This window comes from Mus musculus, chromosome 4, assembly GCF_000001635.26.
Source record: "Mus musculus strain C57BL/6J chromosome 4, GRCm38.p6 C57BL/6J".
Classification (NCBI taxonomy): domain Eukaryota; kingdom Metazoa; phylum Chordata; class Mammalia; order Rodentia; family Muridae; genus Mus; species Mus musculus.
Window position 1 is genome coordinate 128,704,006 of NC_000070.6, and position 27,744 is coordinate 128,731,749.

General features: G+C 51.9%; 1 protein-coding gene and 1 long non-coding RNA gene across 12 annotated transcripts in view, besides 1 other annotated feature; one reads left to right on the top strand and one right to left on the bottom strand.

Moving 5' to 3' along the window:
* Phc2 (polyhomeotic 2) overlaps positions 1–27,744 on the top strand; it is a 98,227-nt gene that overhangs the window by 49,351 nt on the left and 21,132 nt on the right. For 6 of the 10 annotated variants that reach the window (XR_376334.4, XM_006503235.2, XM_011240576.3 and 3 more), the window contains exons 2-9: positions 993–1,229; positions 3,932–4,090; positions 4,972–5,049; positions 5,494–5,658; positions 7,053–7,139; positions 8,054–8,354; positions 18,904–19,295; positions 19,543–19,708. Coding sequence is in view for 7 of the 10 variants with exons in the window: in XM_006503235.2 (XP_006503298.1) it covers positions 1,047–1,229; positions 3,932–4,090; positions 4,972–5,049; positions 5,494–5,658; positions 7,053–7,139; positions 8,054–8,354; positions 18,904–19,295; positions 19,543–19,708 (1,531 nt within the window). In the remaining 3 variants the exon portion in view is untranslated. Of the gene's footprint in view, positions 1–992; positions 1,230–3,931; positions 4,091–4,971; positions 5,050–5,493; positions 5,659–7,052; positions 7,140–8,053; positions 8,355–18,903; positions 19,296–19,542; positions 19,709–23,565; positions 23,866–23,932; positions 24,195–27,744 lie in introns of those variants that run through there. The other 4 variants (XM_006503234.2, NM_001195083.1, XM_006503236.1 and 1 more) reach the window with 4 other exon arrangements.
* Positions 10,409–13,010: an enhancer, noted in NCBI's record as "VISTA enhancer mm1684". NCBI's record gives its function as "enhancer in: neural tube[6/6] | hindbrain (rhombencephalon)[6/6] | midbrain (mesencephalon)[6/6] | forebrain[6/6] | eye[4/6] | trigeminal V (ganglion, cranial)[4/6]" and the evidence as "EXISTENCE:transgenic organism evidence [ECO:0001131][PMID:17130149]".
* On the bottom strand, positions 14,571–23,530 carry Gm33712. Of its 2 annotated transcripts, none has more exons than XR_003955113.1 (3): positions 23,355–23,530; positions 21,232–21,374; positions 14,571–17,748 (listed from the first exon to the last, which is right to left on the bottom strand). It is a non-coding gene; the product is annotated as a predicted gene, 33712 (long non-coding RNA). The 2 variants fall into 2 exon arrangements; XR_003955114.1 differs by having other exon boundaries at positions 21,232–21,369; positions 23,254–23,530.

Below are 27,744 nucleotides of genomic sequence, written 5' to 3' on the forward strand. Positions count from 1 at the left end.
CATTGTGATAACTCCCAACCATAACATAATTTTTGTTGCTACTTTCTAACTGTAATTTTTTTACTGTTTCATAATGTAAATATCTGTGTGTTTTTTTTAATGATCTTAGGGACACCAGAGGGAGGGTCATTTGACACCCCTCCCCCCCAAGGGCTCACAACCCCTGGTAGAGATGGAGATTTTTAAAATTTCACTTCTTTCACTACCTAGGCTGTGTAGAGCTGGTATAAGTTCAGGTGTTCATTTTCTCCATCGAAAGATGAAGAAGTTGGAGGGGTGTAAGGTGATCCCTACCTGAGAGAGATTGTGCCAGAAGCCCTCCTCCCTTACCTCTCCTCCATTGCTTCTAGCAGAAGACTTAGAGTTCAGAGCAGACACGCCTGATTTCAAAAGTGTCCTAAAGAACCGGTCCTGTCCATATTCTTCTGGGGTCTAGTGACTCAAAGCCTCAGTTGAGAGCTGGGTATTGAGCTCTGAGTGTTGGGAAGGCCGAGGTAGGAGGATGGTGAGTTTGAGGCCAGCAGAGAGCTACATAGAAAGATCCTCTCTCTAAAAAAAACGACACCAATGTTCAACAAAAGCCTGAGTTCACCGGTGGCCCTGTGGCAGCCTGCTTGGAAAGCTGGGGTGCGCCTATCCAGTCTCACTGGCTGAGCCACAGAACAGTTCTCAGACTGCCCAGCCACCCTCAGCTCTGCAACTGCTTACGCCCCTTGCGTAAATGCATGAAACCTATATACATCATCCCATGTGTTCCAAATAAGCCCTAGATGTCCTCTGCAGCCTAACAAGCTGGGATGCTAAGTAGCTTGTACTGTTTTATTTGGGAATTAGCCAAAAAAAGGGGGGGTTCCATATATGTTTAATCCTGACACAATTTTTCCAAGTGTTTTCCACCCTAGGTGACAGAATCCATAGAATCAGAAGGCTGGGACATGAGCATTTCCACAAACATTTGCTAAGCTTTTCATTTCTTTTCTCTTCCTTCCTAGCATCCACCTGCTCTTCTGCCACCTGAGCACCCTGACTGTACCACCCCATAGGCCATGGAGAATGAGCTGCCAGTCCCCCACACATCCAACCGGGCCAGTGTCACCACCAACACCAGTGGGACCAATAGTAGCAGTGGCTGCATCAGCAGCAGCGGCGGTGGTGGTGGCAGCGGTGGCCGCCCCACTGCACCCCAGATTTCTGTGTACAGTGGGATTCCTGACCGGCAGACTGTGCAGGTAAAATCCCAATCAGCCTGGCATTCCGCCCCTTCCTTGACAGGGCTGCCCAGAAGGAGTGCTGGCATGGTCTGATGGGCTAGGCAGGACAGCGCCAGAATGGGCGAAAGGGAGAATGGGCCAGTGGATACACACTTGTGTGTCATTAAAAGAGGGGAAGTGGTACCAGATGGGTCCAACACAGGAAGCTGAGAGACAGAACTTAGATGGGGGAAAAGTCCTGGTTCCCCCGAGGGATGGCTACAAGGACGGCTGGCTCAGCCATTAAAGTGCCTGCTGTGCGCATGTGAAGACAGGAGCTTTGGTCCCCAGCACCCACTTAGGAGAGCTCTGTAGCACCAGAGCTTCTGGGGGAGGAGGCAGCTGGGTCCTCATTGGCCACATAGCCAACGTCAGTCAGTGAGCTCCGCAAGTGAGATTCCCTGCCTCAAAAGGAAAAAAATGGTTAACAGTGATCAAGGATGGCGTCTGACATTGACCTCGGGTCTACACATGCACACACATATACACAATACACACACATACAGATGTGCACACATACACACATGTACATACACAACATACATACACTCACACATTCACAATACATATGTGCACACATATATAATACAAACAATACACATACACACATACATAATACACACATGTACATATATACAATACATACATGCACACATATATAATACACATATACACAAACAATACACATACACACATGACCACATATACAATACACACACATGCACATGCTGATACACACATACAGACAAGCACACACACATGCACACATATACATTCACACATACACACGTACACGCATATGCACACATACAGACACACATACACATAAATGTAAGGCTTTCAAAGACAAGTGGCCCTAGACAATTCTTTGTCCTTGAGGCTTGATCACTTCTCTAAAGTTTGCTGGGTGCCATTTGTCAGGTCCTCCAGGGAGTTAGACACAGTCCCAAAATGTGCCTGTTATCATGCGCTGCACCAGTCACGGTGTGCGCCTGGCACTGCACCAAGCATTTTACATTGCAGTTTGTGTTGTTATTGTGAGACAGAATCTCACTCTATCCCAGGCAGGATGCTCTCTGTTTAGCAAAGGCTGGCCTAGAATCCACGGCAATGATCCTCCTGCCTCAGCCTCTCAATGCTGGGCTTACAGGCACACACCACCATGGCTGACCACATATGTCTTCTTCAGTTATGAGAATGGCTGGTATCAGGCACAGGTCCGCACTTGACAAAACAAAGAGGGAGAAAAGACCCTAACTCTCGAGGGTGCTCACGCGGATGGCACTAACCATTTGTTGTTAGTATCTATTTGAGCATCCTTGTAAATAGGGCAGGTTAGAGGAACCACTACTGGGAAATGTGTACTTTAAGGAACTCGGCTGTTAGAGTTTGGACAAACTAGGCAAGGACCTCATCCTGCATTGGTCTTAAACCCAGAAGAGGAAATGGGGGAGGAGCCACGGCAGAGAGTGGGAAGCCGGGAAACTCCAAGCCAGGCACTCTGGCCTGTCCTCTCCGGTTATCTCTGTTCACACTTCATCAAGTTGCACTTCCCGTCCCACCACAGGCTCTTCCCTTCCCTTCGCACCGGAGGCTTTAGCTCTGGTTTTCAGCATCACAGTCGAATGTGTCCACCTTCTGGCACTCATCAGAACTGTAGGCAAAAGGCTGTCGGGGGTTTCTGCTCTGGTGGGTCTCTGCATGCAGGCTCTGACAGACTCCAGATAAAGTCACCCCATCCTGGCCACTGCTGGCTAGGCTGCTGGGGATCCGGGGGGTTACTTTCAGGAATCTGAAGGAAATGGGCCTAGTGTGGGAGTAAGCGCAATTGGAACAGGGGACAGTGGGACAGAAAGAACGGGATTCCTTTATGCAGGGTCCAGAGTAGAACACAATGAAGCAGAGAGGGGTCGGAAACGCATTCATAGGAGATGGGGTTCTGGGGGACACCAGAGACCTTGGAGGATCTGTGACATCAGCCTGCTAGAACTGAACCCCAAAATCCAAGCTAAGAGTCCTAGAGCTACTCTCTGCCAGTCACCAGAGACTGCACTGGGATGGGGGAGCGGGGGTTAGGCCTGTGCAGGGGATATCACGTGGAAGGAGTGACTGAGGGAGGAAAGGGGTCTCTGGCTCTTTCTGTGCTGACAGTGACTGGGGAACTGAGACGAGACAGCCTCTACAAAGGAAGAGAAGGAAAGAAGAGGTGAGGGAAAGGAGACTTAACCCCAGTATGTCTCCTCCGTGGTGTGACCATGCCCCCCAGAGGCCACAAAGGCCTTCTTAAGGGGATGACAGGACTCCGGGAGCATCAGGCTGGCCTTCTGGGGAAGTAGTCACTTTGATGTTAGTCAACTTCCCTGGCTCCCAGTGACTCTTCTGACTCATCTTTTCTTCTCTGTCCCTTCTGCTTGTGACCTCAAATGTGAGGGTACAGAGTAAGGGGGAGTGTCTACCAAGTCTGTCGTGGGAGGCTGTGTTTCCCAAGGTGTGGGCTGAGAAGTGGGGTACAGGCAGCTGAGGCAGAGGACCCTGTTAGGCAGGAGCTGACGACAGGCATCTGACAGATGAAGATAGGCAGGCCGAAAACTCCGCGAATGGCTCTCTGTGCCGCCTGGGGAGTCACGTGGGGTCTTCTCTGGTCCAGTCCATACTCCTGCTTCCTCTCCCACACATCTCAGGTGATCCAGCAGGCCCTGCACAGGCAGCCCAGCACGGCGGCGCAGTACCTGCAGCAGATGTATGCTGCCCAGCAACAACACCTCATGCTGCAGACAGCGGCCTTACAGCAGCAGCACCTCAGCAGCGCGCAGCTCCAGAGCCTGGCAGCAGTGCAGCAGGTGAGGGACGAGGGACGGGCTAACCCAGGCTCTATCGGAACCTGCGTTGTAATACGGGAGTGATGCAAGAGGAAACAAGTCTTATCGCTCAGATTCCCCACAAAGCCCCCCAGAATCAGGTATTAGTGTCACATGTCCTTAAGCAGGTGAAAGACAGATACCAAGGCCTACTGCTCGGGAATGGAATATCCGCGGTTCTCACCCGCTGGCCCAGCAAGTGCTGGGTGAGCCCATGTAGTGACTAACCCAGCAAGTCTACCTGTGTGGTGGTGCTCTCTCCTTCCACTGAGGGAGACAGATGTTCACTGACGGACTCATTCCTTCACCCGATGCAGTGTTTTATGCACCTTCTGTGGGTGAAGCTGATGTCAGGCACAGCGTGCACTGTGGACCCTGCCTGCTTGGAGCAAGTCAGCAAGCCCTTTGCCTATGCTGCAATTCTCACTAGAAAAGAACGCACAGTTGCAGCTGGACCACAGGAGGCTGCCCGACATCAGGTGGTCAGGGAAGCTCTCTCTGCCAGGGTAACACTGAGTGGCCAGAGGAGAGGGGCAGGTTGGGTATTCCAGCGTGCAAGGCTCTCATGTGATGCCAGTGGCCTCATGGATGGAGTAGGTGGGGCGGAGGGACGGAGGTCTGGAGAGAGCTGGAGTTGTTTGCTGGGCAGTGGTGATGGCCAACTGTCAGAGTAGCTGTGCTCTCAATGGTTCCGCCACAGATTCAGTTAATCCTGGCCCTTTGTGAGTCAGGAGGCCAAGCCCGTGTGGATGAGGGCAATGGGGCTGCTCTCCCGATCGCTGTTCAGAGCACTTCCCAGAAAATCGGGGTCCGCAAATCACTGAGGTGGAAGACATTAATGACCAAAGTTTGTCCTTTTCCAGGCAAGCCTGGTGGCCAACAGACAAGGAAGTACTCCCGGTAGCAGTGTGTCCTCACAGGCTCCTGCCCAGTCTTCTTCAGTGAGTATGGTATGGGAATGGCCGGCAGAGTCCACATCCATGGACTGCCTGTTGCCTACGATTCTCCCTACTATCTGGATCCAGCTGTGGGGATGCCTTAGCCATGTAGGGTCATAGCTGGGATCGGTTGCTCCTGCCAGGAAAAAAATGGGTGTGCTCTTTCTAGCTCTGCTATTAACACCCCATCATCTTTCTGGTGTCAAGGCTCAATTGCTAACTGTGCTTGCACCATAGGGTCCAGCCCGCAGCTGTGTGTCCAAGCCAGCTCTGGGGCAAAGTTAGAGGAACCACCCAGAGCCAAGTGCATGAGATGGTCCTAAAGGCCGCCACGTAGGCCATAGAACAGGAGAGAGGGAGGCAAAATACAGGGGACTGCTTGCCTGGCCTCCTGGGACACTGCTAGCCCAGCCTCCTGTTTTCTGATGTGCACATCTCTCTCATCAGCTCAATCTGGCAGCCTCCCCGGCAGCAGCCCAGCTTATCAACCGGGCACAGAGTGTCAATTCAGCCGCAGCCTCGGGCCTTGCCCAGCAGGCCGTGCTCTTGGGCAACACGTCCTCCCCTGCCCTGACTGCCAGCCAAGCACAGATGTACCTCAGGGCGCAGATGGTGAGTATGTGCGTCCTGGGTGTGTTCCTGGACTTCAGGGACACAATCAGGAAAGATAGGAGATTAGAGAAAGGAGCAGAGATCGCAAGGAACCAGGAGCAGGAAGAAGGGGGTGGAAGAAGCCTGAGGGCTGAGTGGGCAGCCGTAGGGATCAGGGAGGGTCAGGTCCAAGATGGAGCCAGGGAAAGTCACCCTACAGTGCCTCCCTTCCCTGCCCATCTCAGAACTAAGTTAGGGAGACGGGGCAGGATGCATGCCCAGGTGGTGCCTAGAACTCACAGGTGAGCAGACAGATTCTAGCTGCTCCACAGAGACGAGCTGGCTCCCAGGACAGTCCTCTCAGCTTGCCCCGTTCTATTTCATGTAGAACATACCTGACCTGGCACTGTCTGCCCCTAAGGGGTCCTTAGGTCTGGGAACAGCAGACTAGGAAGCAACCACGTAACCGTGGTGGGCTCCAACCGACAAGTCCCCGCCCGTGCCGCCCGTGCCGCCCAGGCTGAAGAGAAGCTGGTTTTCTCTTTTACCCATGATGACACCATCCTGAAGACAGCGTAGTCCCTCCCTGCCTTGCTGTTAAGGCCAGAGCATCACACCGGGGGCTGCTCTGATCTTGTTCCCTAGTTTTTCTTCCTGACTCCGAGCTTGTCGCTGCGGGTACTCTTCCCCTTCCCAGGCAATGCCTCAGACAGCATATGACTGGACTTCCATGTCCCCAGCCAACTGGCAGCCACACTCCACTTTACTCTATGTCCCCACTGGGGTCCTGATGCCCATCTGCTGCCCTCTGAGAGCAGAATGTACACAGAGGGAGTGATCCAGGAGGCCCCAGCACTGAGATGAAGGAGGCCCCCTGCCCCGACACCAGCTTATCCACATGCATGCAGAGACAGAGCCACACAGAGGTCAAGGTGCCAGCCAGTGCTGCCTCTTTACCTGCACCCCTCCAGATGAGACGCAGTCACCGTAGCTCCAGGCCATCTCCTTCCTCTGCTGTTGCTGCTTCCAGACTCCCCTCCCCACCCCCGCTGAATCAGAGCTTGACTAGAAAGTGACCACTGTGCAAACCGATTTAATCCTTTTTGAAAGATAATCTTATTCCGATCTAGCCCTGGGGAACAGAGCTATCTTAGACCTGGAAGATCAGCCTATGACAGCTGCCCAAGGTTCCTCCTCACAGGACTGAGGAGACAGTGCCAGATTCTGAGGCAACAGAGTCCCTCAGAACAAGGGTCCCGCTTGCTTAGCCATCCCCTGGCTAAACTGCTCTCCCCTGTGGCTCAGCCTACACTGGGCAGGTAAAAGGTGCCTCGTTCCCTGTGATTCCAGACCCAGCTAGGTAACTTGGTGCAGGTAGCTAGGAGCCTAGGCCCTCTGTTCCTTTGTCCCCTCAGCTCATCTTCACGCCCACGGCCACCGTCGCTACTGTTCAGCCTGAGCTCTGCACTGGTTCCCCTGCTCGGCCCCCTACCCCTGCCCAGGTGAGGACCCCGGGCTCGTGGGTGGGCAGGGGGGTGGGCAGCTCATAGAGGGGCAGGGGTGCTGGCAGTGGTAGGACTCGTCTATGAAGCAATAAGAAAATGGACTCGCTCGTTACCATCCAGCTGGCCTCAGCACCTCTTGGCTCCTCTGAATATAGGTAGGCAGCAGAGAGCACCGTGAGCCAGCACTGAGGGGAGGGGATCAGAGGCAGGGGCATACGGAGAGAAGGAACGGTATGGGTGCTGGCCTCCGGCCTTCTGCTACAGCACAGAGGAGCTATTCTGTGTGAGACGTCTGTGGGAACCTGAGAACGGACCTCTTACTCAGTCTGTCTTCCTACGCCATCTCCAGAAGGGGGACCCAAGCTCGAGGATGGAGAAGCTAGGTTATGAGTCCGGCACTGCCCCCCATTGTCCAGCAGAGGGCAGCAGGGACCAGGCTGAGTAAGCATGCGGCTGTCTTGGAAACGACCTGGCGTTAACCTGACTGTGAGGACAAGCTGAGCCTCTGCTTTGCCTGTCAGTCTTGTTCTGTTTTTTTCCATACCGTGCTTTGCCGCAGTAGGATGCAACGAATCCCGATAGTGTCAGGGGTGGGGAACGAAAGGCGCTGGCTTCCCTGCCCCTGTCTGCCCCAGCCGGGCAGCCCCAGAATTCAGTTCTGATCACTAACCATACTTCCTGTGTTCTTTACAAACTCCACCCACTCCGGGCTTCTCTTTCAGCCCCTAACTACCCACCCCGTGCGTCTCTCTTTCTGGTGTCTCTTCTCTATCTCTCTTTCTCTCACTCGCTCCGTCTAGAAACCATTTTCATGTCTGTAGTCCTGGATCTGCCCTAACTCCCTCTCAGGTGTGTGTTGCTGTTGCCCCGGCCTGCATTCTCTGGACTCTCACGGGGCCCCTCTTTTTCAGGTACAGAACCTGACGCTTCGCACCCAGCAGACACCAGCAGCAGCAGCCTCGGGCCCTCCCCCCACCCAGCCTGTCCTGCCCAGCTTGGCCCTGAAACCCACACCCAGCAGTAGCCAGCCTCTGCCTGCCCCACCACAGGGCAGGACCATGGCTCAGGGTTCCCCTGCGGGTGCCAAGCCTAGTGGGACTGACAATGCGCCAGAGACACTCAAGGCAGGAGATGGTAACTGCAACATGGAGGGCCGGCCAGGGCCTGGCCGGGCAGTTCCTGCTGTGGCTACTCACCCGCTCATTGCACCAGGTAAGGTCCCAGCACGATGAAGTCTGGGTTATGGATCAAGAGAGCCCTCCAAAGCTTCCAAACGTTCCTTCCCATATGTGCGTTAGGACACCAGACTCCCTGTCCCCTCCCAGTCCTGGGGTGTTTGCCAGCCCCAGGCTCCGGTTCATGCTTAGTCTGACTTTAGAAACCACATCCCTAGGGTTAAGCCTTTGCACCGACACAGCCCCGGCTCCGGGAACCGGTCACAGCCTTAGCCCTGAATGGGTGGGGACTGGTAGATGGACTATTTTGGGATCCCCAAAGTTAGTGAAAGGGATGTGGCCAGCCAGAGCTTGGGAGAGCCACAGGCAGAGGAGAGGCAGGAAGCTGACTCTAATCCTTCAGGAGGCCTTGGCTAACTTATATGGGCAAGCTTTCTGACTCCTCTGAGTTCCCAGAGGCTGGGGAGGTAAAGGAGGGTGACACTGTGGCCTGTTCTGTGTCCAAGCTCCGAGCCCCGCAGGAGAGTGGAAGGACCCCCTAACCTCGTGGACAGGAGCCTGGGATCTCCACACTTGAGAGTAAATTTAGAAGATTGGAAAAAAAAAAAAAAGCTGATTGTTTGCTGGGCCCATTCATTCTGCAAATGGGGGTGAATCAGTGGCCTCTGACTAGCCCCCGGCCCTGCCCACTGAACCTCCCAGCACTGGCTGTGAATGAGAAAATCTGCCAAGAGCTCTGGAAGCCTGGAAACAAACTTTCTAGTCGAAGGAAAAAGTGTGAGCAATTCAACAACAGAAGTAAATATAGCAGGGACCATATTGCTTAGATTAAAAACAGTCCCTGTGGCCAGCCACCAACCCTCATCCTCACCCACGCACGCCACTGAGAATCCAGTAGACGCCACACGGTCTCTGAAGTTTTCTTGAGAATCTATGACTACATTAAAACCAAGGTGATCAGGCTGGGGTGTAACTTGGTGATACAACAATACTTACCTAGAATATGTGAAGCCCTGGCTTTGATGCCCACTGTCACCAAAAAAGGTTAAAAAAAAAAAGTCAACTTATGCTTTCTTACCTAAGAGAATATACAGTTAAAAGCAAATCCATTCAGGCTTTTAATCCATTGTAGGTGTGGCAGGCACAGATAGTCAACTCAGTACCAGGCAGCTGACTCTGGGGTGCTGTCTCTCAGAGGATGCACCTGAGTTTTTTTATGTAGCCCAGGCCAGCCTGGAACTCCCCATCTTCCTGTCTCAGCCTCATGAATACTGGGGTACAGGTATATGCCAACACAGCCAGCTGGCACCCGAATCTTGAAGAATGAGCAGCAGTAGCCCGGCACACAAGTAGGGGTAGGCACCCTAGGCAGACTGAAGGAAGCACAGGCCAAGCGCATGAATACGAGTCATTTCTTCACCGTTCGGAGACTTCAGAAGTCACCCAGGACAAAGGACAGGTTAACTGACTTGCATAGGTCCTACCTGAGCTGAGAAGGGCTCCCCCTGCAGAGGCCTAAGGTTCCCAGTTGTCCCCCTGCCTGGCATTGCTATTTCCAGAGACTGCTCCAGCTGTGTTCTTTGGTGGAAAAAGAAACTGAGGCTGGACAGCCAGACTTAGGGGGGGGGGGGGGAGGGGCACATGTGATTAGAACATTAGCCTGGAGCTAGAGCAACAAGGCTCCTCCTCTTTCTTCCTCCTCCTCCTCCTCTTCCTCCTCCTCCTCTTCTCCTCCTCCTCCTCCTCCTCTTCTTCCTCCTCCTCCTCCTCTTCTTCTTCCTCCTCCTCCTCTAATTCAATAACATTTAATTTTTTTACTGAAAAAAATCATACAGTATATTGACCTCCCCCCCCCCTCCATTCCTACCAGGTTCTCCCCATCACCAACCACCCACCTTCTCTCTCCCTCTTAAAAACACAAACAAGCAAACAAAAACAAACATCAAAAATGGAAATCATAGAAGCCAAAGACCAGTAAGACAAACATGCCCAGACAAAACGAGATAAAATTTCTCCAAAACTAGCATTGACTTTGTTTCGTGTTGGCCAATTACTCTTGAGTGTAGGACCTATCCTCAAGTGTGGTTAATATACCAGTGAGACGCCATTGGAGAAAACGAGTGGTTCCTTTGCCAGTGGGTATCAGTTGTAGATGCATCTTGGTTAGGGCTGGGAGCCCGTGTCCACTTGCCCCTCTCGTCAGTGACAGGCCCTATATGTGCTGCCACGGTCTCTGTGAGTTCATCCATGCGTTGGCCCTGTTGTGTCTGGAAAACTGTTTCCTTGGCGTTCGTTCTCCATCACCTCTGGCTCCAGCACTCTTTCCAACCCCTTTCCACAAGGGTCCCCAGGCCTTGAAGGGAGGGCCAAAGCTCCACTTCTAAGTTCTATCACTGGAGCAATCTCAGGGCCCAGTACCTTGGGAATCTCAATCCTGCCCAGACCAAAGTGTAGCTTCTCTCTAGATCGAAACCAGCCCCAAATTCTAAGGATTTTGAAACAGAGCAAAGCAGGTCTTGAGTGGCTTCCAAGGCTGCTGGCATCTCTATGATCTCCAAGAAGATGGACAGAGAGAAGAAAGATACCCACAGGCAGTCTATCCTTCGTTGGAGAGCCTGTATCCTGTGCATGCCATGTTTTTCTGTCTCTGAGAGAGCCCTTTCTGTTTGGCAGTTGGGAAATCTGAGGCCCAGGGAGATCGCCCCAAGAACTTGCATCATACAGTCCTCAAAATCACGGGTAGTCAGTGAGGGGCTGGGCCCAACTCCACACCCCATATCCTCAGCTCTGCACCCTCAACCAGGCCAAGGGACACTCCCAATTCTTACAGTGACTTGGGGCCTCCTTGCCTCTCCTCTTCCCAGCCCAATGCTCAGAGAACCTGGGGGTTCTAACTAAGGCTGTATGTTGATTTGCAGATCCAAATGGCTACCTCTCTAAGCTCTTGAGCCCCGGAAAGGTCCACAGCAGGCTTGAGAGCCTGGGGCTGAGCCTGACAGTGTGGGTGTGATGCAGATGAGACTGGTGGCCCCACAGAACTTTCCGTGGAGCAGCTGTGTGCTAAGGAATACAAAGACCCTCTCCCCAGAGACGCAGATCAGTGGGCTTGGCATTGTTCCTGCCTCCCACTGTCTGGCCCATTCTTCCTTTCTCTCCAACCCCCACCCCTCCATAAGCCTCTCCACTCCTCGACTCTCACCTCCCAAAAGGAAGGCAGCTGGGGGAGGCTTAGGAGCCACTGGGCCTCTCTGGGCCTGTGGAACAAAAAAAAAGACCGAAATAATTCTTTCAACCTGATGGGGGTTGGGGGGAACAGAGCAAAGCAGCACCTGTCAGACTGCACAGTTCCTCGGGCGCAGAGGTGATGGCTGGCCTTCTGCCCAGCCAGCCCACTGTGTGTCAATGAGGAAGGGGCGAAGGCGGGAGAGCCGAGCAGGCATGCTTGTGCTTGTGAGAGAGCGCTGTATACTGGAGGAGAGTCTGTTTTGTTACGGGAGCATTTTTGTTTAAAGCTGGCTGGCTGCCCCAGGAGGAAGGTGGGCAGTTGAGACTTGCGGGGGGAGGGCAGGGGCAGCAAAGAGGAATGTGTCTTCCCTGGGGGTGTTTCCTCCAGAGAGGCAAGCCCTCCTGCCCCAGCTGGGACTGCTCCCACTGACAGCTGTTTGGGGGCAAAGCCCCTCCCCCATGGCAAGCTCCCTGCTGTTCCTGCTCCTGTCACCTTGGCAACCAGCTTCTTTAGGCTGTGCAAATAGAAAAGGTCCCTTATGCCCTGAAAGAGTGTGGATGGGGGAGGGGAGGCAGGGCAGGAGAGCGGAGCCTAGGATGTTGAGCCTTGGAAGGGAAGGCAAGGGGTCTGGCCTTGCCCTTCTTAGGGCTAGGGAGACTGGATCATAGAAGGCAGAAGAGGGCAGGCAGAAGGGTCCTGTGGGCCCGGCCTCTGGGACAGCCAAGACCTAAGGCAACCTGACCATAGCTCCAACTAAGAGGCTTGGTCCTTTGAGTCACCATTCTGGGTGATAAACTCTGGGCTCTGGGTAACACTCAGGCCCAACCCGATGGTGAGGAGACAGTTGCTGACCAGGAGGAGTGTGTTGTTGTAAAAGGGGGTTGGAGAGTCTCTGAAGCTCCTGGGCCCCTTTCACTCAGATGGACCTCCAGATGCCAGGCCTTTGTTCAGTCTCCTCAACCGCCTCAGGTTTTGACTCCGAGGGGAAATCTTCTGAAGGGCAGGCCTGCCACGTAGCTGTTTTATCACAGAGTGGATTTGTGTCAGGGGGCAGAGATTTCCATCTGTGATAGGCTGGGCAGAGTGATGCTTTCTGGTTCAAGGATTCTTGAGTACTGTGTATATTCCTCCCAAAGCAGCTGCTAAATTAATGGGTCACACTTTCACTAGGGAAAAAAAAAAATGCAGTAAACAGCTAAGCATGCAGGTGAGCCTGCTATCCAGCTGCAGGTGGAAATTGCCAGCGATTTTCCTGTTAAAACAGTAGAGCCAGCCTTGAAAGTTATCCCAGCAGTGTAGGGCCAGATTTAGATTACGAAACTCTTAGGCTTAGGGAAAACTCAGAACTCATTAATTATCAGCGGGAGGTGGGGTGGGGGGTTACCCAGGATCCTTCACGGCGAAGGTGGGTGTGAATGCGTGCATACACGTGTGCCTGCATTATGTGCGGACATGCCTGTGTTTGTGCCAAGAAAGAGAAAACCAGTTGTGTGAATTTCTCCTTTCACCCTGTCTTAGTCAGGGTTTCTATTCCTGCACAAACATCAGGACCAAGAAGCCGTTGGGGAGGAAAGGGTTTATTCGGCTTACACTTCCATACTGCTGTTCATCACCAGGGAAGTCAGGACTGGAACTCAAGCAGGTCAGGAAGCAGGAGCTGATGCAGAGGCCATGGAGGGATGTTCTTTACTGGCTTGCTTCCCCTGGCTTGCTCAGCCTGCTCTCTTATAGAACTGAGACTACCAGCCCAGAGATGGTCCCACCCACAAGGGGCCTTTCCCCCTTGATCACTAATTGAGAAAATACCTTACAGTTGGATCTCACGGAGGCATTTCCTCCCACCTCACAAAGGAAGATGCATCCGGTGAACCGGCATTCCAAATCAACCGCCATTCCCAATCATTTTCTCCACGTCTTCAACTGTTCCGTTCAGTTCAAGAAATACTCATTTGACACATATTTTGTGCCTGCTACTACGCCACACCATGGGAGTACAGAGCTGGGCAAGAGCTGAAATTCTATGAAAGGTTGTGGAAATCCAAGCTGTACTTTGAAGATGGGACTTTGTAGCATGGAGCAAACAGGAGGGCTGCCTCAGACAGCACCGGGGACACCCCAGTCCTGAGTGACTCACGCATCTTTCCCTCTGCAACTACCAGGCCTGGCACCCTCCTCCTCTGGACTGGCTTTCCGTCTTGCCCAGAGGCAGCTGAGAGAATGCCGGTCTGCGGGGCGCCACAGCCTTAGCTCAGTGCTGTTGTAGATATCCTGTTGGCTCCTTTTTTGATCTCCAGATGCCTTCACTTTGTCTTCTCTTTCCTGCCTGACCACGTGAGGACCTACTATGTGACATGCTGATGATGGCTGTGGCCTAACTCTGACTATAAGGACCTTTGAGGCCCTGCCACACTGGCCACATATCAACTGCCATGCTTACAATTGATCTTTCCTTACACTGACTGACTGCCACAGCCGAGCAAACACACTCAGCTCTCTTCTCATACCCAAACCCCTCTGTGCCTGGCTTGACCTGAGACTCAGTCAGTCTGTCTATCTGTCTGTCTGTCTGTCAGTCATGCATCTTTGGCTACCTACCCTTTTCATTGTCCCTCCAGGGTCACTTTCACAGTTCTCAGCAGCCATGGTGACACTCAGGGGCCTGCTGTGTTCATGCATGCTTGCTGATGTGTTGTTTGCTCAGCCTTACCTTTATGTGCAAGACTCCATATGTCATCTGTCAGCCTCAAAACTCCCAGCCTTCTGGATGGGAGATGTCACTGGGAACCCCTCTCAGTTCTTGCTTGTAAGATGAGCACACTGCCGGCAGGCTTACTGTTAGGAAAAGGTGAAAGTCGAGTTGTAAAAGTCACGTGAGACATTCAAAGCAATAGAGTATATAAGAACAGCTACTGTTAGCCAGACATGATAATGCACGCCTTTAATCCCAGCACTTGGGAGGCAGAGGCAGGCGGATCTCTGTGAGTTCAAGACCAGCCTGTTCTACAGAGTAAGTTCTGGGAAAGCCAGGGCTACACAGAGAAACTTTGTCTAGAAAGACAAAAGAACAAACAAACAAACAAAAACAAATACAAAAAGAACAGCTACTATTTACTTGTACCTTCTGTGTACCAAGCATTGAGCAAAAATGGTGGTGGTGTGTGTGTGTGTGGTTTAAATATAATACTCTATTTGATATTAATACCTACCCTATATGATATATGTCAACATTAACAGAACAGGAAATGAAGATTCAGGAAGGTTAGGTGATTTATCTAAGGTTGCATAGCTATTTTTTTAGCAGAGCCAAACTTCTATCCTGGATCTGACTCTAAAACTCGTGCTGGAGCCGCCCTGCAGTGCAGCTTCTGCCAAGGGCAGGGTAAGACAAAAATACCAGGTTTCCCTCTAAGGCTCCAAGCTGTTTAGCAAGGAGACTTGTACACGGGGCATTTGGGGGGTCTTACCTGATGTCTGCCAAAGAGCTCCAGCCAAAGGGGGTGGGGGGATGTATAGAAAAGCATTCCCCAAAAGTCAATTTTACCAAAGACCCCTGTGGTTGAAATCTGCACCTTCATTGACTTTTAGAAAGGAACAGGCTGTCAGTTGAATGACATTGCTTCACTGTGCATCCTAATTAGAAGATGCTAATGTGGAAGAAGGTGATCAATGTCTAAAGATCAATGGCATGCATAGTTAAGCAAGGCTAAGTTACCTCACAATGGATATAGCAGAGGACGCATCTAAGAAAACATCAGTAACTTGAGTTCTGGCAAATGGAGAAAATGGGAACAAAGCCTGATCCAAAAACCCTGAAACCAGAGGTCACCGGACCCGAAGGAGCACATTGCAGCCAGTGGAAGCATTGAGGCTGGGGCCCCAAAGGCACACGGCAGCGTGCCATGCGATGGCACACGGAAGTCAGTTAAGGTCACTGAAGCTCCTCCAAGAAGGTGAAGGGCAAGGATGGGACAGGGGTTCCAGGGTGGGCCCAGAGAGAAGCAGCTTTGTGGGAGCAACAGATCCCACAAATGGAGCCCTACCTCGTTATCGTCCAGTCAATGAGCATTACTGACTGAGCGGCTACTGCATTCAAGTAGTTTCAGAGGAAACGAGCGGGTTGCATAAACTCTGCCCAGCAAGGAGAGTAGTGCTTTACTGAAATAACTACGACGTGGCAACATGCTCAACCCCATTTTAAAGATGGTGGCACAGAGATCCAGCGTTAACCAGTGCCACACAGCTGCTATGTGGCAGAGCTGGCCAGCATTCGGGCTGTGGCCTGGAACAAATGGCAGCGGTGCTGTAAAGGAAACAGCAAAGCTTGCTTGGTCAGATAAATCATTAAAAATAAAACATTACTTTATGCTACAAAGAGATACTGAGTCCCAGGGCTGTGGACAACCGGACAAAAGGGAGCCCTTGCTGCCTCTTGGTCAGGGGTTGTATCTGTGCACTGGGGCGATTCATTAGAACTCTGTCCGTAAGATGGATTACAGCAGGAAGAAACCAGAATCAGGAAGACTAAGTAGAAAGCTACTGCAATATGCTGAACAAAAGGATTTCTGACCCAGGATAATGCTGCAGTTAAACCGAGGTCTTTGCTTTTTATTAACCTCCAAAGATTAATGACACACACTTCCCCAAAACGCCTTTCCTGCTTTGATCTATGGGCTCACTCACCCTCAGGAGCTCCCCCTGGCTTGGGCAAGATATGGTATCATTTGGCTGTAACAATTGTAGCTGCACAGAAGTGCCACAGTTTGGAGCAAGAGTAGGAGGAGACTCACAGGCTGGGCAGGAGGCCAGCAGTCCCCGTCCCAGATCTCTTGGTGTGTTAGCTCTATAACACATTGCTGTCGTCATCAGCTGACTGAGAGAGACTGCGTCTCAGCTCACAGTTTTGTGGCTTCTCCTCCATTGTTGCTTGGCCTTGCTGCTTCAGGCCTGTGGCAAGGCCACATGTCCTGGTGGGAGCCCATGGCAAGATGAAAACCACACCCCTCGTGGCCAGGAGCTAAGTGTGTTCTTTGCCTCCTAACTGTACCCTTTATATCTTTTAGCATTAGAATTAGCATTTTTTTTCCTCTTCAACCTTGTTTTTTCACCTCATAAATCCTGAAATACTTTGTGCATGTGAATGTTCATGGGTGTGCACGTGCGTGCATGCATGAATATGTGTGTGCATGTGTGCAGGCCAGAGGTTGCTATCAGGTGTCTCTCTCAATCACTCTTCACTTTATATATTGAAACAAAAATCTCTCTTGTGAACCCCAAGTTCACAAGTTTGACTAATTCTCTAGCCAGCCTGCTCCAGGAACCCCCTGTTTCCACCTCCCAAGTGCTGGGATTATAGGTGGGCTGCTACACCCACCCCGCCCCTGGCATTATGTAAGCACCAGGGATCCAAACTCTGATTCTCATATTTACACAGTAAACAACCCTCCCCCCAATCTCCTTGCTGGGCTTCCCAACTACAAGACATCCTGAGTTTTAAAACAATTTTTCCAATGATTTCCACTAAGATTTAGAGCTGGAAGACATATATGACCTCCTAGACTAGATCTCTGCTGCACTGAAGCCCTGAAAGGAAGCAGCGGTTGTCTCCGGTCTCATAGCAGCAGGTGGTGGAGCAGTCATCCACTGATGCTCTTAGCTTTCCAGACCTGGCTGGTCTCCAGCTCTCCCTCAGAGGGCAGCCTCTAGAAGGTCTCTGGCCAGCATCTCATCTACTGGTTATTCTAGTGGCTGGAGCCTGGTGGCCCCCACAGGGCCCCTCAGTACCTCCCAGGTGTCTTACCAAGAGTTACCTTTGTGCCCGATGAACAGTTTTGTTTTTGGTTTGCTTTATTTGGTTGTTAAACTCTGAGCTGTCCAATGAGGGATTAGGAGACAGGGCTTAGGCTGCAGCCACTGTACAGTTTGTAATCCCCAAATGCCTGCTGGCGGTGTCTGTGGGGGCTCCTCCCTCCCCTCAAGACTAGCACACTCCCCCCTTAAATTCACACTGATCCCCAAGTTTCTCAATTCATCACTCATTGTCCTCACAAGACCGCGTCTTGCGGGCCTTCTGCACTCCATCTCCATGGGGGCCGGCCCCGGGCGAGCTTCATTCTCCTCACGCTTCCTGCTAGCTCTTCTTTCTGCTCCTTCTCTATTCCTGTTGGCAACCTGCATTCCATGTGGGGCTATGATGACAGCTAGAAACCTGCAATGTGAAGAGGTGAAACTGAAGGAAGGCCACGCCTCCCCTGACTCAGTTTGAAGCCTTTGTGGTTGCAGACAGACTCAGTCAGGTGCTTGGTAAATGTTAGCTTGCCCCCATAGTCTGTCTGTCCTTATGTGGCTGTACAGATCTGGTGTGAGTGTGCCACTGTGGCCCTCTATGTCTGGCTGGCGTACCTATTCACTCAGCTCGGTAGCTGTGAGAGTCACTGTGGAAGGGATCATCTCTCACAGGAGGACATACTCAGCTGACCTGCTGGCAGTCTGAGCTGGCCTGACCTGGATGCTCTCCAGGTACAGCATCTGCACTCAGAACTGGATTTCCTAGCTCATTATTACGTATCAGGCAAAAGCTAAAAACATACCAGGGACTACTAAAAGCTGTAAGAAAGAATCCAAGGGGTGGGGTGGGGGGTAGATGGCCCAGTCGGCGAAGTGCCAGCTATGCAAACATCAGGGCCTGATTTTGGATTCCCAGCATCCATTAAACACAAACGAACAAACAAAAACAAACCAGAACAGAAGATATGAAACAAACAAACAAACAAACAAACAAAACCAAGCAAACAAACAAAAAACAAACAAACCAAACAGGTGCTAGAGTTTGGATCTATAACCCCTGCCCTGAGGGACCAGAAATGGGCAGATTCCTGAATCTCAAAGACCTGGCAGCCCAGCCAGACTGACGACGTCCAGTGTCAGTGAGACACCCTGTCTCAAATCAATAGAGAGTGATAGACACCTAGCTAGGACCTCTGCCTCATCACACATGCAGACACACAAGCACATGTGCACACACGCACACACACATCCCAGATCATTACCTCAGAGAGCCAGCCTTGTTAAAATGGAAAGAAAACAGGCAACTTAGAGGAACTAATGTGTCCTCTTAGGTACTAGGTTGAGTTCTGGGTAAAGGAGACATGGTAGTTGCTAAGGTAAGGTTCCCCATCTGGAAAGGAAGATCTAACACAAGAGAAGCTTCCGAGCTCTGGCACTGGACAGACCAATCTCCATGTGAAAGATAACAGGGAGGAAAACAGGAGACCCTGGGAAACTGCCTTTGTGTGTGAAAGGGACCCGGCCGGCCGAGGAGGTTGACCACGCTGTCTAATCTGGCTTTTCTCTCTCCCTGCAGCTTATGCTCACCTGCAGTCACACCAGCTCCTCCCACAGCCGCCAGCGAAGCACCCACAGCCCCAGTTTGTGGCCCAACAGCAACCACAGCCACCACGACCTGCACCCCAAGTCCAGTCCCAACCCCAGCTTGCCTCAGTCTCCCCAAGCCTGGCCCTACAGTCCAGTCCAGAAGACCATGCCCTGCCTCTAGGCTCAGTGACACAGGCCCTGCCTCTCCAGTGCTCTACCACGCATGTCCACAAGCCAGGGAACAGCCAGCAGTGTCACCTTCCCACACTAGACACCGGGTCTCAGAATGGACATCCTGAGGGTGGGTCCCATCCCCCCCAGCGAAGGTTCCAGCACACCTCAGCTGTGATCTTACAGGTGCAGCCCGCTTCTCCAGTTACGGTAAGGAGGCTGGTATCAAGGCACTGGGGACAGTAGGGAGGGCCATGGCTCAGGTGGTGTCTGCACTCCTGACTCCAGGTACATCAGTGTAGGCTAAAAGTTGAATATCCCCAGGAAGAAGAAGGGTGCTCCCAGACTTAGAGATGACTGAATCTTTGCATCTTTGCCCGAGCTCCATGGAAACCAGGGTAGTGTCCGAGAACGCAGAGGTGGCTCACCAGACGTCTCTGTCCTGCCCCCTTGACAGCCCCAGCAGTGTGCTCCCGATGACTGGAAGGAAGTGGTGCCAGCGGAGAAGAGTGTGCCTGTGGCTCGGCCAGGCCCGTCCCCACACCAGCAAGCCATCATCCCTGCCATACCCGGTGGCTTGCCTGGACCCAAGAGTCCCAACATCCAGCAGTGCCCAGCTCACGGTATGGAGTGTTGGGGAAGGGAGGAAGTTGGCTTTGCCTGCCGCTTCCTGGCATCTTTTTCTCGGTGTCCAGGAGGGGAGGTAAACTGCCTTAAACCTAACGAAGCAACATGGCAGCTGCGTAGTTGGAAACAGAGAGGGGAAGTGAGGGCACGGGCCAGGGACAGAGGTGGCCCGGGACCTGGAAAAGCAGGAGGAGCAGAGCGGACCCTGCAGCTCTTTGGCCGTTGGTTGTGAATGCTGCGCATATGTGGGCCAGGCTGATAGCAGAGGTGTCAGAGGGACTGAGATTTAATTATGGCCAGAGGACTGAAGAGTCTCCAAGAGAGAAGGAAATGCCTGAGAGGAAAGCAGGCAGGGGCCTCAGCGTGAGCTCTGCTTGCCAGAAGCATCTCTGAGGGCACTGTGTTCATCTCTGGGGTCTCCATCTGTCTCTCTGAGTGACCAGTGACTTCCCACGGCCTGGGCTTCAGGGCACTCTGCAAGAGCACTCCACCCTGGCGGGAGAGTCACAGTGGTACCTCCGCCCTCCACCATCACGAGCCACTTGCTGGCCTTCCTCTCAGCTGGTCTGCGTAGTGTTCTTGGCCTAGATTTCAGAGTGACTGGAGCCAAGGGCTGCTGACAGCTCCAGGCACACTGTGAAGTGCATGCTGAGAGTGGGGCAGGGAGAGGCAAGAGGAAGGAAGCGAATCAGAGTGGGGGTGGGATCAAGGAAAAAGAAAGGAAGAGATACTGGAGAAAGGACTCTGACTAGGAAAAGAGAAGCGGGCATCCACTCCCTGTGCAGGCTCACAAGGAGGAAGAGTACTGAAAAGTAGGCCTGAGGCTGGGCCAAATGGTTTGGTCCAGCCAACATGACATGGCCAGAACATTTGCTGGGCATGTGCGAGACCCCGGGTTCTATCCCCAACCCTGAGGAAAGGGAAGTGGGGGTGGGGAACAACCCATTTCCTTATAGAATGCACTCTAATTATCAGAAAAGCCCTCTTCTAATTACACCAGAACCTGCTGTTCTGGAATTTGGCCATCATTGGTTACCAGTCCATCTCAGTGCTTCTAGAGATCTGCCCTGACTTGGGCAGAGATGGGTCTAAGGACCTGAGAGTCCTTTGATTTCCTTTTCTTTTCTTCGGTGACACGCCAGGTCCTCATGCCCACATTTCTAGCCATGCTTCTCTGTGTGCTAACTCCGCATTGATTCTCTTAAAATGGAACTCCCCCACTTAAGCTCACTAATTGCAAATATCAAAAGCTAGCGTCTCCATAAGGCAGGACTTAGGAAGAGGCAGGACTGTCCCCTAGGTACATTGGGGATGATCAGACACTGTGTGCTGAGAACCGTTCCTAACTCCTTCTCACCCATGCTGCCCTCCCCCGAGGGGAGCATCACCATCCTCTTCAGTCTACAGTGGGGACAAAAACCAAGATGGAGCAGCTTGGGGCTACAGAGCTGTGGGAGGGCAGCTCCCTGGCTCCAGCCCCAACCCCCCCCCCCCCCCGTGTGGCAGCTCCTTCACGCACCTTTATTGGGCCTTTTCAATCCAGCAGTGCCTAGCTCTTGGGGTAGTGGATTGTGCCAACCGGAAGCTGGGTTGTTATGCTGCTGGGCTGTTTCTCTGATAGGAGGTGCCGGCTCTCTAGGTCTCCTTGGTCTCCAACCTGTGCTATTAATATTTCGAAGCAAAGTACAATTACTTACTTCTGTCCGGTGATCGTGGGAATTTAGCCCACAGTTCCAGAGAATAATAATCGTTCATAAAGCTATCCTTGAACTTTCTCTGCCAGGCTTTATATAGATCTCTTCCCCGAATCCCAGTAATAGCCCTCGGGAGTCGGGGATTTTATTATCCTCCGTTTAAAGATGAGAAAACTAAGTTGCAGAGTCAGTGGTGGACCAGGAATCTCTTATGTCTGAATTCTGCCATTCATTATGTAAACTCCACTGCACAGTGTGGCTGTGGGTGCATTACAGGAATAAGCATTGCCCTGCTCTCTATTCTAAAACTTAGGAAAGAGCAGCATCCCAGTTCCTTCTGGAATATGTTTTCTTTTACCAACTTGCTGGTGGAGAGGAGCTGCCTAGGATCCACGCGGTGTTGCTAGGATGCTGGTGATCAATATGCTTTCTTCAAGCATAGTTATCCAAAACCCCCTAAATCAGCTGGGATGTGCCTTCCTTTTTCTAGTTGGTCCATAAGCAGTAAGAATAGCATGAGCATCCTGCTCTGGAGGGCCCCGTCTTCCAAGAGAACTCAGCTTTGTACAGTGGAGGCGATTAGCGGCCACCGGAGCCTTAGACACCTGCACGGATCATGCATTTGTGAATGCCCACTCCGGGGCAAAGCACTGTAGGATGGATGGTAAGGCCCTGAGGAATAAGGACTGGTCCCTATCATCACAGCTTAGAGTCTGCTGGAAAAGATGAGCACACGGGAAATTACAATGAAATCAATAATCTGATGAGTGCCACAGGAGGCTCCTGGGCAAGTGCTTTCCAGGTTACAGAGGGGAATGTAACTGCCAAGTGGAGATTAGCAGGCTACATCTCAGAGCGGAAGTGGCATTGCTACAAAGCAGGGGTTGGCAAGCCATAGCCCTCAGGCTATGCCTATTAACTCGCCAATGTTTGTACATTACAAATGCAATGATCAAAATAGTATTTCATGATGTGTGAAAAATACATGGGATTCAGATGTCAGCGTTCACAGTGAAGGTCTGTGGGAACACAGCCACGCTCACATATCCATTATGGCAGCTCTCAGATTCAGCAACAGTGTGCACTGGAAGAGCTGGGACACCCAGCTTAGGCTAGTTCCTTCCTATATGGCTCCTTTCTGAAGAAGTTTGCCAACTGCTGGTCTCTCGACCTTGAAGGATGGGTAAGACTTGGGCTTGTAAAGCCAGGGACAGAGCTTTCCTGGCAGGACAGTGGAAGTTAATTAAGGTGGAGGGCAGAAGAGTGGGCAAGGGCGTGACAGAAGGTGAGTATTTGGTTGCTTATCATCTTCCTATTGAAAACGAAATGTCAGTGTGTGAGAATGAGCAATGTGAATTTTACTGCAAAGAAGGTTTGAAAGTTTGGAAAGTAAAGGGGAAAGGAGAAATGGGGAACGAGGAAGAGAGAGAAGTAAGCCTGCAGGAAGTAGAAAAATGTGGACAAAGTGAAGTTGGGGGTGGGCAGCCTGGTAGAGGCCTGTATGAATGAAGATAATGAACAGATGGGAAAATACTGATACTAGAGAGCAGTCAGGAATTGAGTGATGGGAGTCACTGTGTCCATCCAACAGCTGTTTGAGGATGGTACTACTCTCGTGTCCCTGTACCCCCAGCGCTCCTAGCCTGCTTACTTCGGGAAGGTACTTCGCCAGGACAGTTCAAGCTACAACAGTGTGTTTGGGAAAGAAAACTAACATTTATTGGGCTCCCACTGTGCACCAGGCACTGCAAGCAATTTGTAAATCAGTTAACCCTCACATTAAACCTGGCGGTAGGGATTACGCCTTTTATGGAGGTAGGACTGGGTCCCTTTGGTCATTACTTCACCTCTGATCCTCGCTCCCAGTGGGGAGGATAATGATCACTTGGAGGGTTATTGTGGACAATAAGGGAGAGGGTGCGTGCACTTCGCCCTGACACGCACTAACCCTCAATCATTAAGACTCGCCTCCGAGACCCCACAGTGAGCCACCGGGGCGGGGGTCACAGGCCACGGGTCCCCGGGGGCGCCCCCCGAGCCGGACGCCTTCGAGCCTTCCGGAGGACGCGGGGCGGGGCTCGGGCGCACAAAGGAAGCGCGCGGGCCGCGTCGTCCGCCCCTCCGCCCCGCGCCGCCTAGCCCCGCCCTCGCCCCGCCCCGGCGGAGGCGGCCCGGGAGCCGGTCCGGACGCGCCGCATTGTCTCCGCGGCGCCGCAGCCCTTGAGCTCTCGCCGCAACCCGGCCGTCGCCTGCCGCCCTCCCGGCCCCGCGCCCCGCGCCTTGCGCCCTTTGTCCAGGCCGCCGGGCCCTGCGGTCGGATGCGCCGCGGCAGCCCCGGGCCCCGGCTCGGAGGCTCCCGGCGCGGAGGACGCGGCCCGCCCGGGCCCCCGCTCCAGGCGGCGCCGGGCCCAGGGGCTGCGTAGGCCCCGCCCGGTCAGGCCCGGCCGGGCCCCGGACAGGTCAGTGCTGCCGCGGGGAGGGATCTTGCCGTGCCAGGAACGGGCGCCGCCCTGGGCCTCGCGGAGGCCTGTGGGCCGCGCCGCAGAGCTCGGCCTCCGGGGAGGGCCCGAGCCGCCTCCGCTCCCGCTCGGGGCCTCTGGATCCCAGGGCCCCGCGGGGACTTGTATTGATGGGAAAGGACAAGTTGTTTTGTGCCTGTCCTCTTCCATTTTTAGGAGAGCGTTTTCTCGCCCTCCCGTGCCAAGCGAAGGTATGCTGCGTCTGAGGGCTCTTTACGTTAAATCCGGAATCTTTGAGCGTCTGTTTAAGTTGACGTCCAGAGAGGCAGGTAATGTGCACGGCCAGAATGCGAACTGGTGAAGTTGTCGCCAGAGCGCCTGAGCCCCGATTCCCGCGTCGGTTGCCAGTTTGTACCAGTAGTGAGACCCTCCTGCACCTTAACTGCCGAAGGTTTATCTAGCTTAATACTAACAGTTCCCATCAACTTTCCTTCCCTTTTGGCGCTGTCCGCTGAGCTCACTCTTATTCCTGCTTTACAAATCAATGACAGCTTTACCCTCCGACTTTTCCCATCCTTGATCCTTAATCCCTCCATTAGCATATTAGGCCCAGAGGATCTCTTGGGAAGTGAACTTCCGACCTAATCCTCCCGGCTGTCTGCAATTTTCCTAGGATGGCCTCACTTTAAACTATTCCATCTCCATTGCCTGTCTGTCTCAGCTTTCAGTTTCGGGTTTAGAAAGTAATGTCACTTTCACTATACCAGTGTAATGTTCACCGCACTGTCCTGGCCTTTCTCAGCCATTTGGCCCTGGGGCATTACTGGATAATCCAATTATCATTCACCTGGGGTTTCTCTAACCCCTCCTGACTCAACCCAAATGTTAGAACTGCTAGGATTTCTAGGTCAGTGTGAACATTACAGGCTAATGAAGCAAGGGAATTGTTCCTTGTTCTTGTATGTCTACACACACACACACTGCAGACCTGTGGCACTGCCTGTTGGCTAGCATTTAGATTTGGGTCACCAGGGATACAGGATGTCCCATCATTTTGCCTGTGAAATAGAATGTAGTTTATTAACGTAGTCATCAGGGCAAGAGAGTTTTCTCTTGAATCTTCCCACAGCACATTTTATGGGGCTCCTGCTTTATGTAAAACATTGTTGGGCCCCACAGACTGTTTAATAATAGGTAGCCCCCAACATCCGGATTGTTTGGAAACCTTCAAACTTTTGTCCACAAACTCTTCCCCACCGTTCAGTTCTGTCAGTGAGTGCCAGCCCGGGTAAGGTGGGGATTTGGCTTCTTCACGAGGGTGGCAGGCTCCACCGAGGGTCTGGCAGATGGGGAGTGGTGCTCTCTTGGCACCAGCACTCTCCTGGCACTGGCATATGAGTTCTGCTTCCCTGCTCACCCCGAGATGTTCCCAGGCTTGTCTTTATGCACCACAGAGAGCAGATGTCTTTCCCCCCCCCCCCTGACACTTTAAACTTGAGAAAGCGGGTAGTTTCTTAGTTCACTGTGCTGTGGACGCAGAGGCTGGGGAGTACCCCTTGTCTCACTCCCTCCGCCCCTCCTGTAATTGTTCTCTGCTCATGTGGCTTGGGCATTATTGAATGTTGGCATTTCATCCTGCGGCCACCGCCTAGCCCTTTGCTCTTTTCGGGGTGTTTGTTTATGGCCCGGGGAGTGGAACCCCAGGCCTCAGGCCCTCCCCACTTTCTCCTGGGCTTCGTGTGTCCCTTTAGCTCTGCCAAGTGGGCTTCATACACGGTTTCCTTCCCTGACAGAGAAGAGGAAAACTCCAGCCCCTTCCTTCTGTGACAGAAACAGTTTTCTGGCCACAGGTCTTCAGGCGGTCTCTGTGTGCTCCACACCCTTCATTGGAGGACACCGGTTTAGGAAGGTGTTTTGTTCCAAGTCTGCCACTGACTTTAAGCCCATTGACCCTGAGGTTGCCTTTCTTGCCAAGAGACCCCTTCCCCCGGCTCTGACCTGTGCGGCCTGTTTGCTCTGGCTCGGCCCCAGAATCCACTCTCTTTCAGACCACATCCTCTTTCCTGCCTTACTCATTTCCTGTCTCACATGCCTTGGATCTTTTAGTTCTGATTTTTTGGAGGCAGAGGGAATAAATTGGAGAGGGGTAGAGGGGAGAGATGCTCCTTGTGGGTGGCTTACACCTTCCTTCTCGCTCCTCTGTTCCTGAGGTTGTCTCTTCTGGGGGACACACAGGTGAAACAGTTACTGGCTAGTAATTGGGAGTTTTTACCTCTGTGTTAGAGAATGCTACAGGGGAGTACCTTTTCTAGCTCTCTCTTCTTTCCTATCATTAATATGTAGAGAGGGGACTTGACTGCATTCTAGATCTGTGTTCTTGCCCTACAAGGCCCACCTATCTCCTCTCAGTCCTTCCAGCAAACTAAAATGAAAGCTGAAAACTAGGGAAGAGGCTGGTGAGTCTGGACCTATTCCACGCTAGTATAAGAGCAGCGTAGACGCGACTCCTGAGTGAGTCCAGTTTGTATTGGAGTTCTTCCAGTAGTTAATCTCCAGGCATTTGGTCCCACACACAGAAGGGAGTCTTTCATGAATGACAGTAAGGCGCCATCTTAAGTTCTTCCTTAGTCTTGTGCCTCTTGGCAATGGGATGATGGAGGGGATGGTTTATAGGAGTTGGGGAAAAATCTCAAAAAGCTGTGCTCTTTGGAGTGGGGTAGCAAGGTGCTTTGAGCAGTGTGGTTGGGCCTTTGTGTTAGTGACGGAAACCTCTCACCAGTGATTTAGTGACTCAGCTGGCCTCCCTTCACGATAGAGGCCTGACAGTGCACAGACTTATTCTTTAGCTGTTGGTGTGGCATGGCACAAACTTCAGTAGGAGTCACCATTTGCAAGTCTTGAAGCATGCTTTTTGTTGTTAAAACACATGCCACTTAGAATAACTATAATCTACATATTAAATATAGATGTAGGTTTTATTTTAAAAATTGACATTTAAATTTTTTATTTTGAGTTCCTAGCTACATCAGAATCCTGGTTACAAATACGGTATTTGTAAAGATATTCAGAGGCAAACTGTCCATAGACACTTGGGGAATTGTTATGAAAATAGCCAATTGCCTAAGATAATATTCTTAATAATTTTAGATTTTCTCTACTATTAGTAACAAAATGGAATCTAACCAGCATGACCAAGAAGTGAGCTATCTTTGAAGAGTTTTTAGATTTATTTAATTTTCTGTGTGTGTGTGTCTTGCCTGCATGTGCACTGCCTGTATGCCCGGTGCCCATGGGAAGCCAGAGGAGGGCATCAGATCCCTGGAACCGGAGTTACACCCTAGACCACTTAAGTTGCCATGTAGGTACTGGGAGCCAAATCTGGGTTCTCTGCAGGAGCAACAAGTGTTCTTAACCAGTGACCCGTCACTCCAGCCCCAAAATGTTTTTTACAGTTAACCAAGAGTTACAGAATATAAAATTAGTACGAAGGTATGTGTACGTGTTTGTGTGTGTGTGTACGTACATGTTCATGTGTGTGCATGTATGTGGATGTCTGCCTTTATTACGCTCTTCATTTTTTGACACAGTCTCTCACTGAACCTGAAGATCACTGATTGGTGGAATTAGTTGGCTAGGAAGCCCTGATGGTCCTCTTCCTGCCCCTTCCCCCTAACACTGGGATGACACGCATGTACCAACATGCCTGTGTTTTTCACGTGCTGGGAACCTGAACTCCTGAAACAAGCACTTTACAGACTGAGCCATCTCCCCAGAATTATTAACTTTTGAAAATAGGAGTGTAGTCAGAAACAACGTAATTTAAATAGTAAATTCTCACTCTGGGAGTCATTGTAACACTAACAGGCCCCTTCATAAACT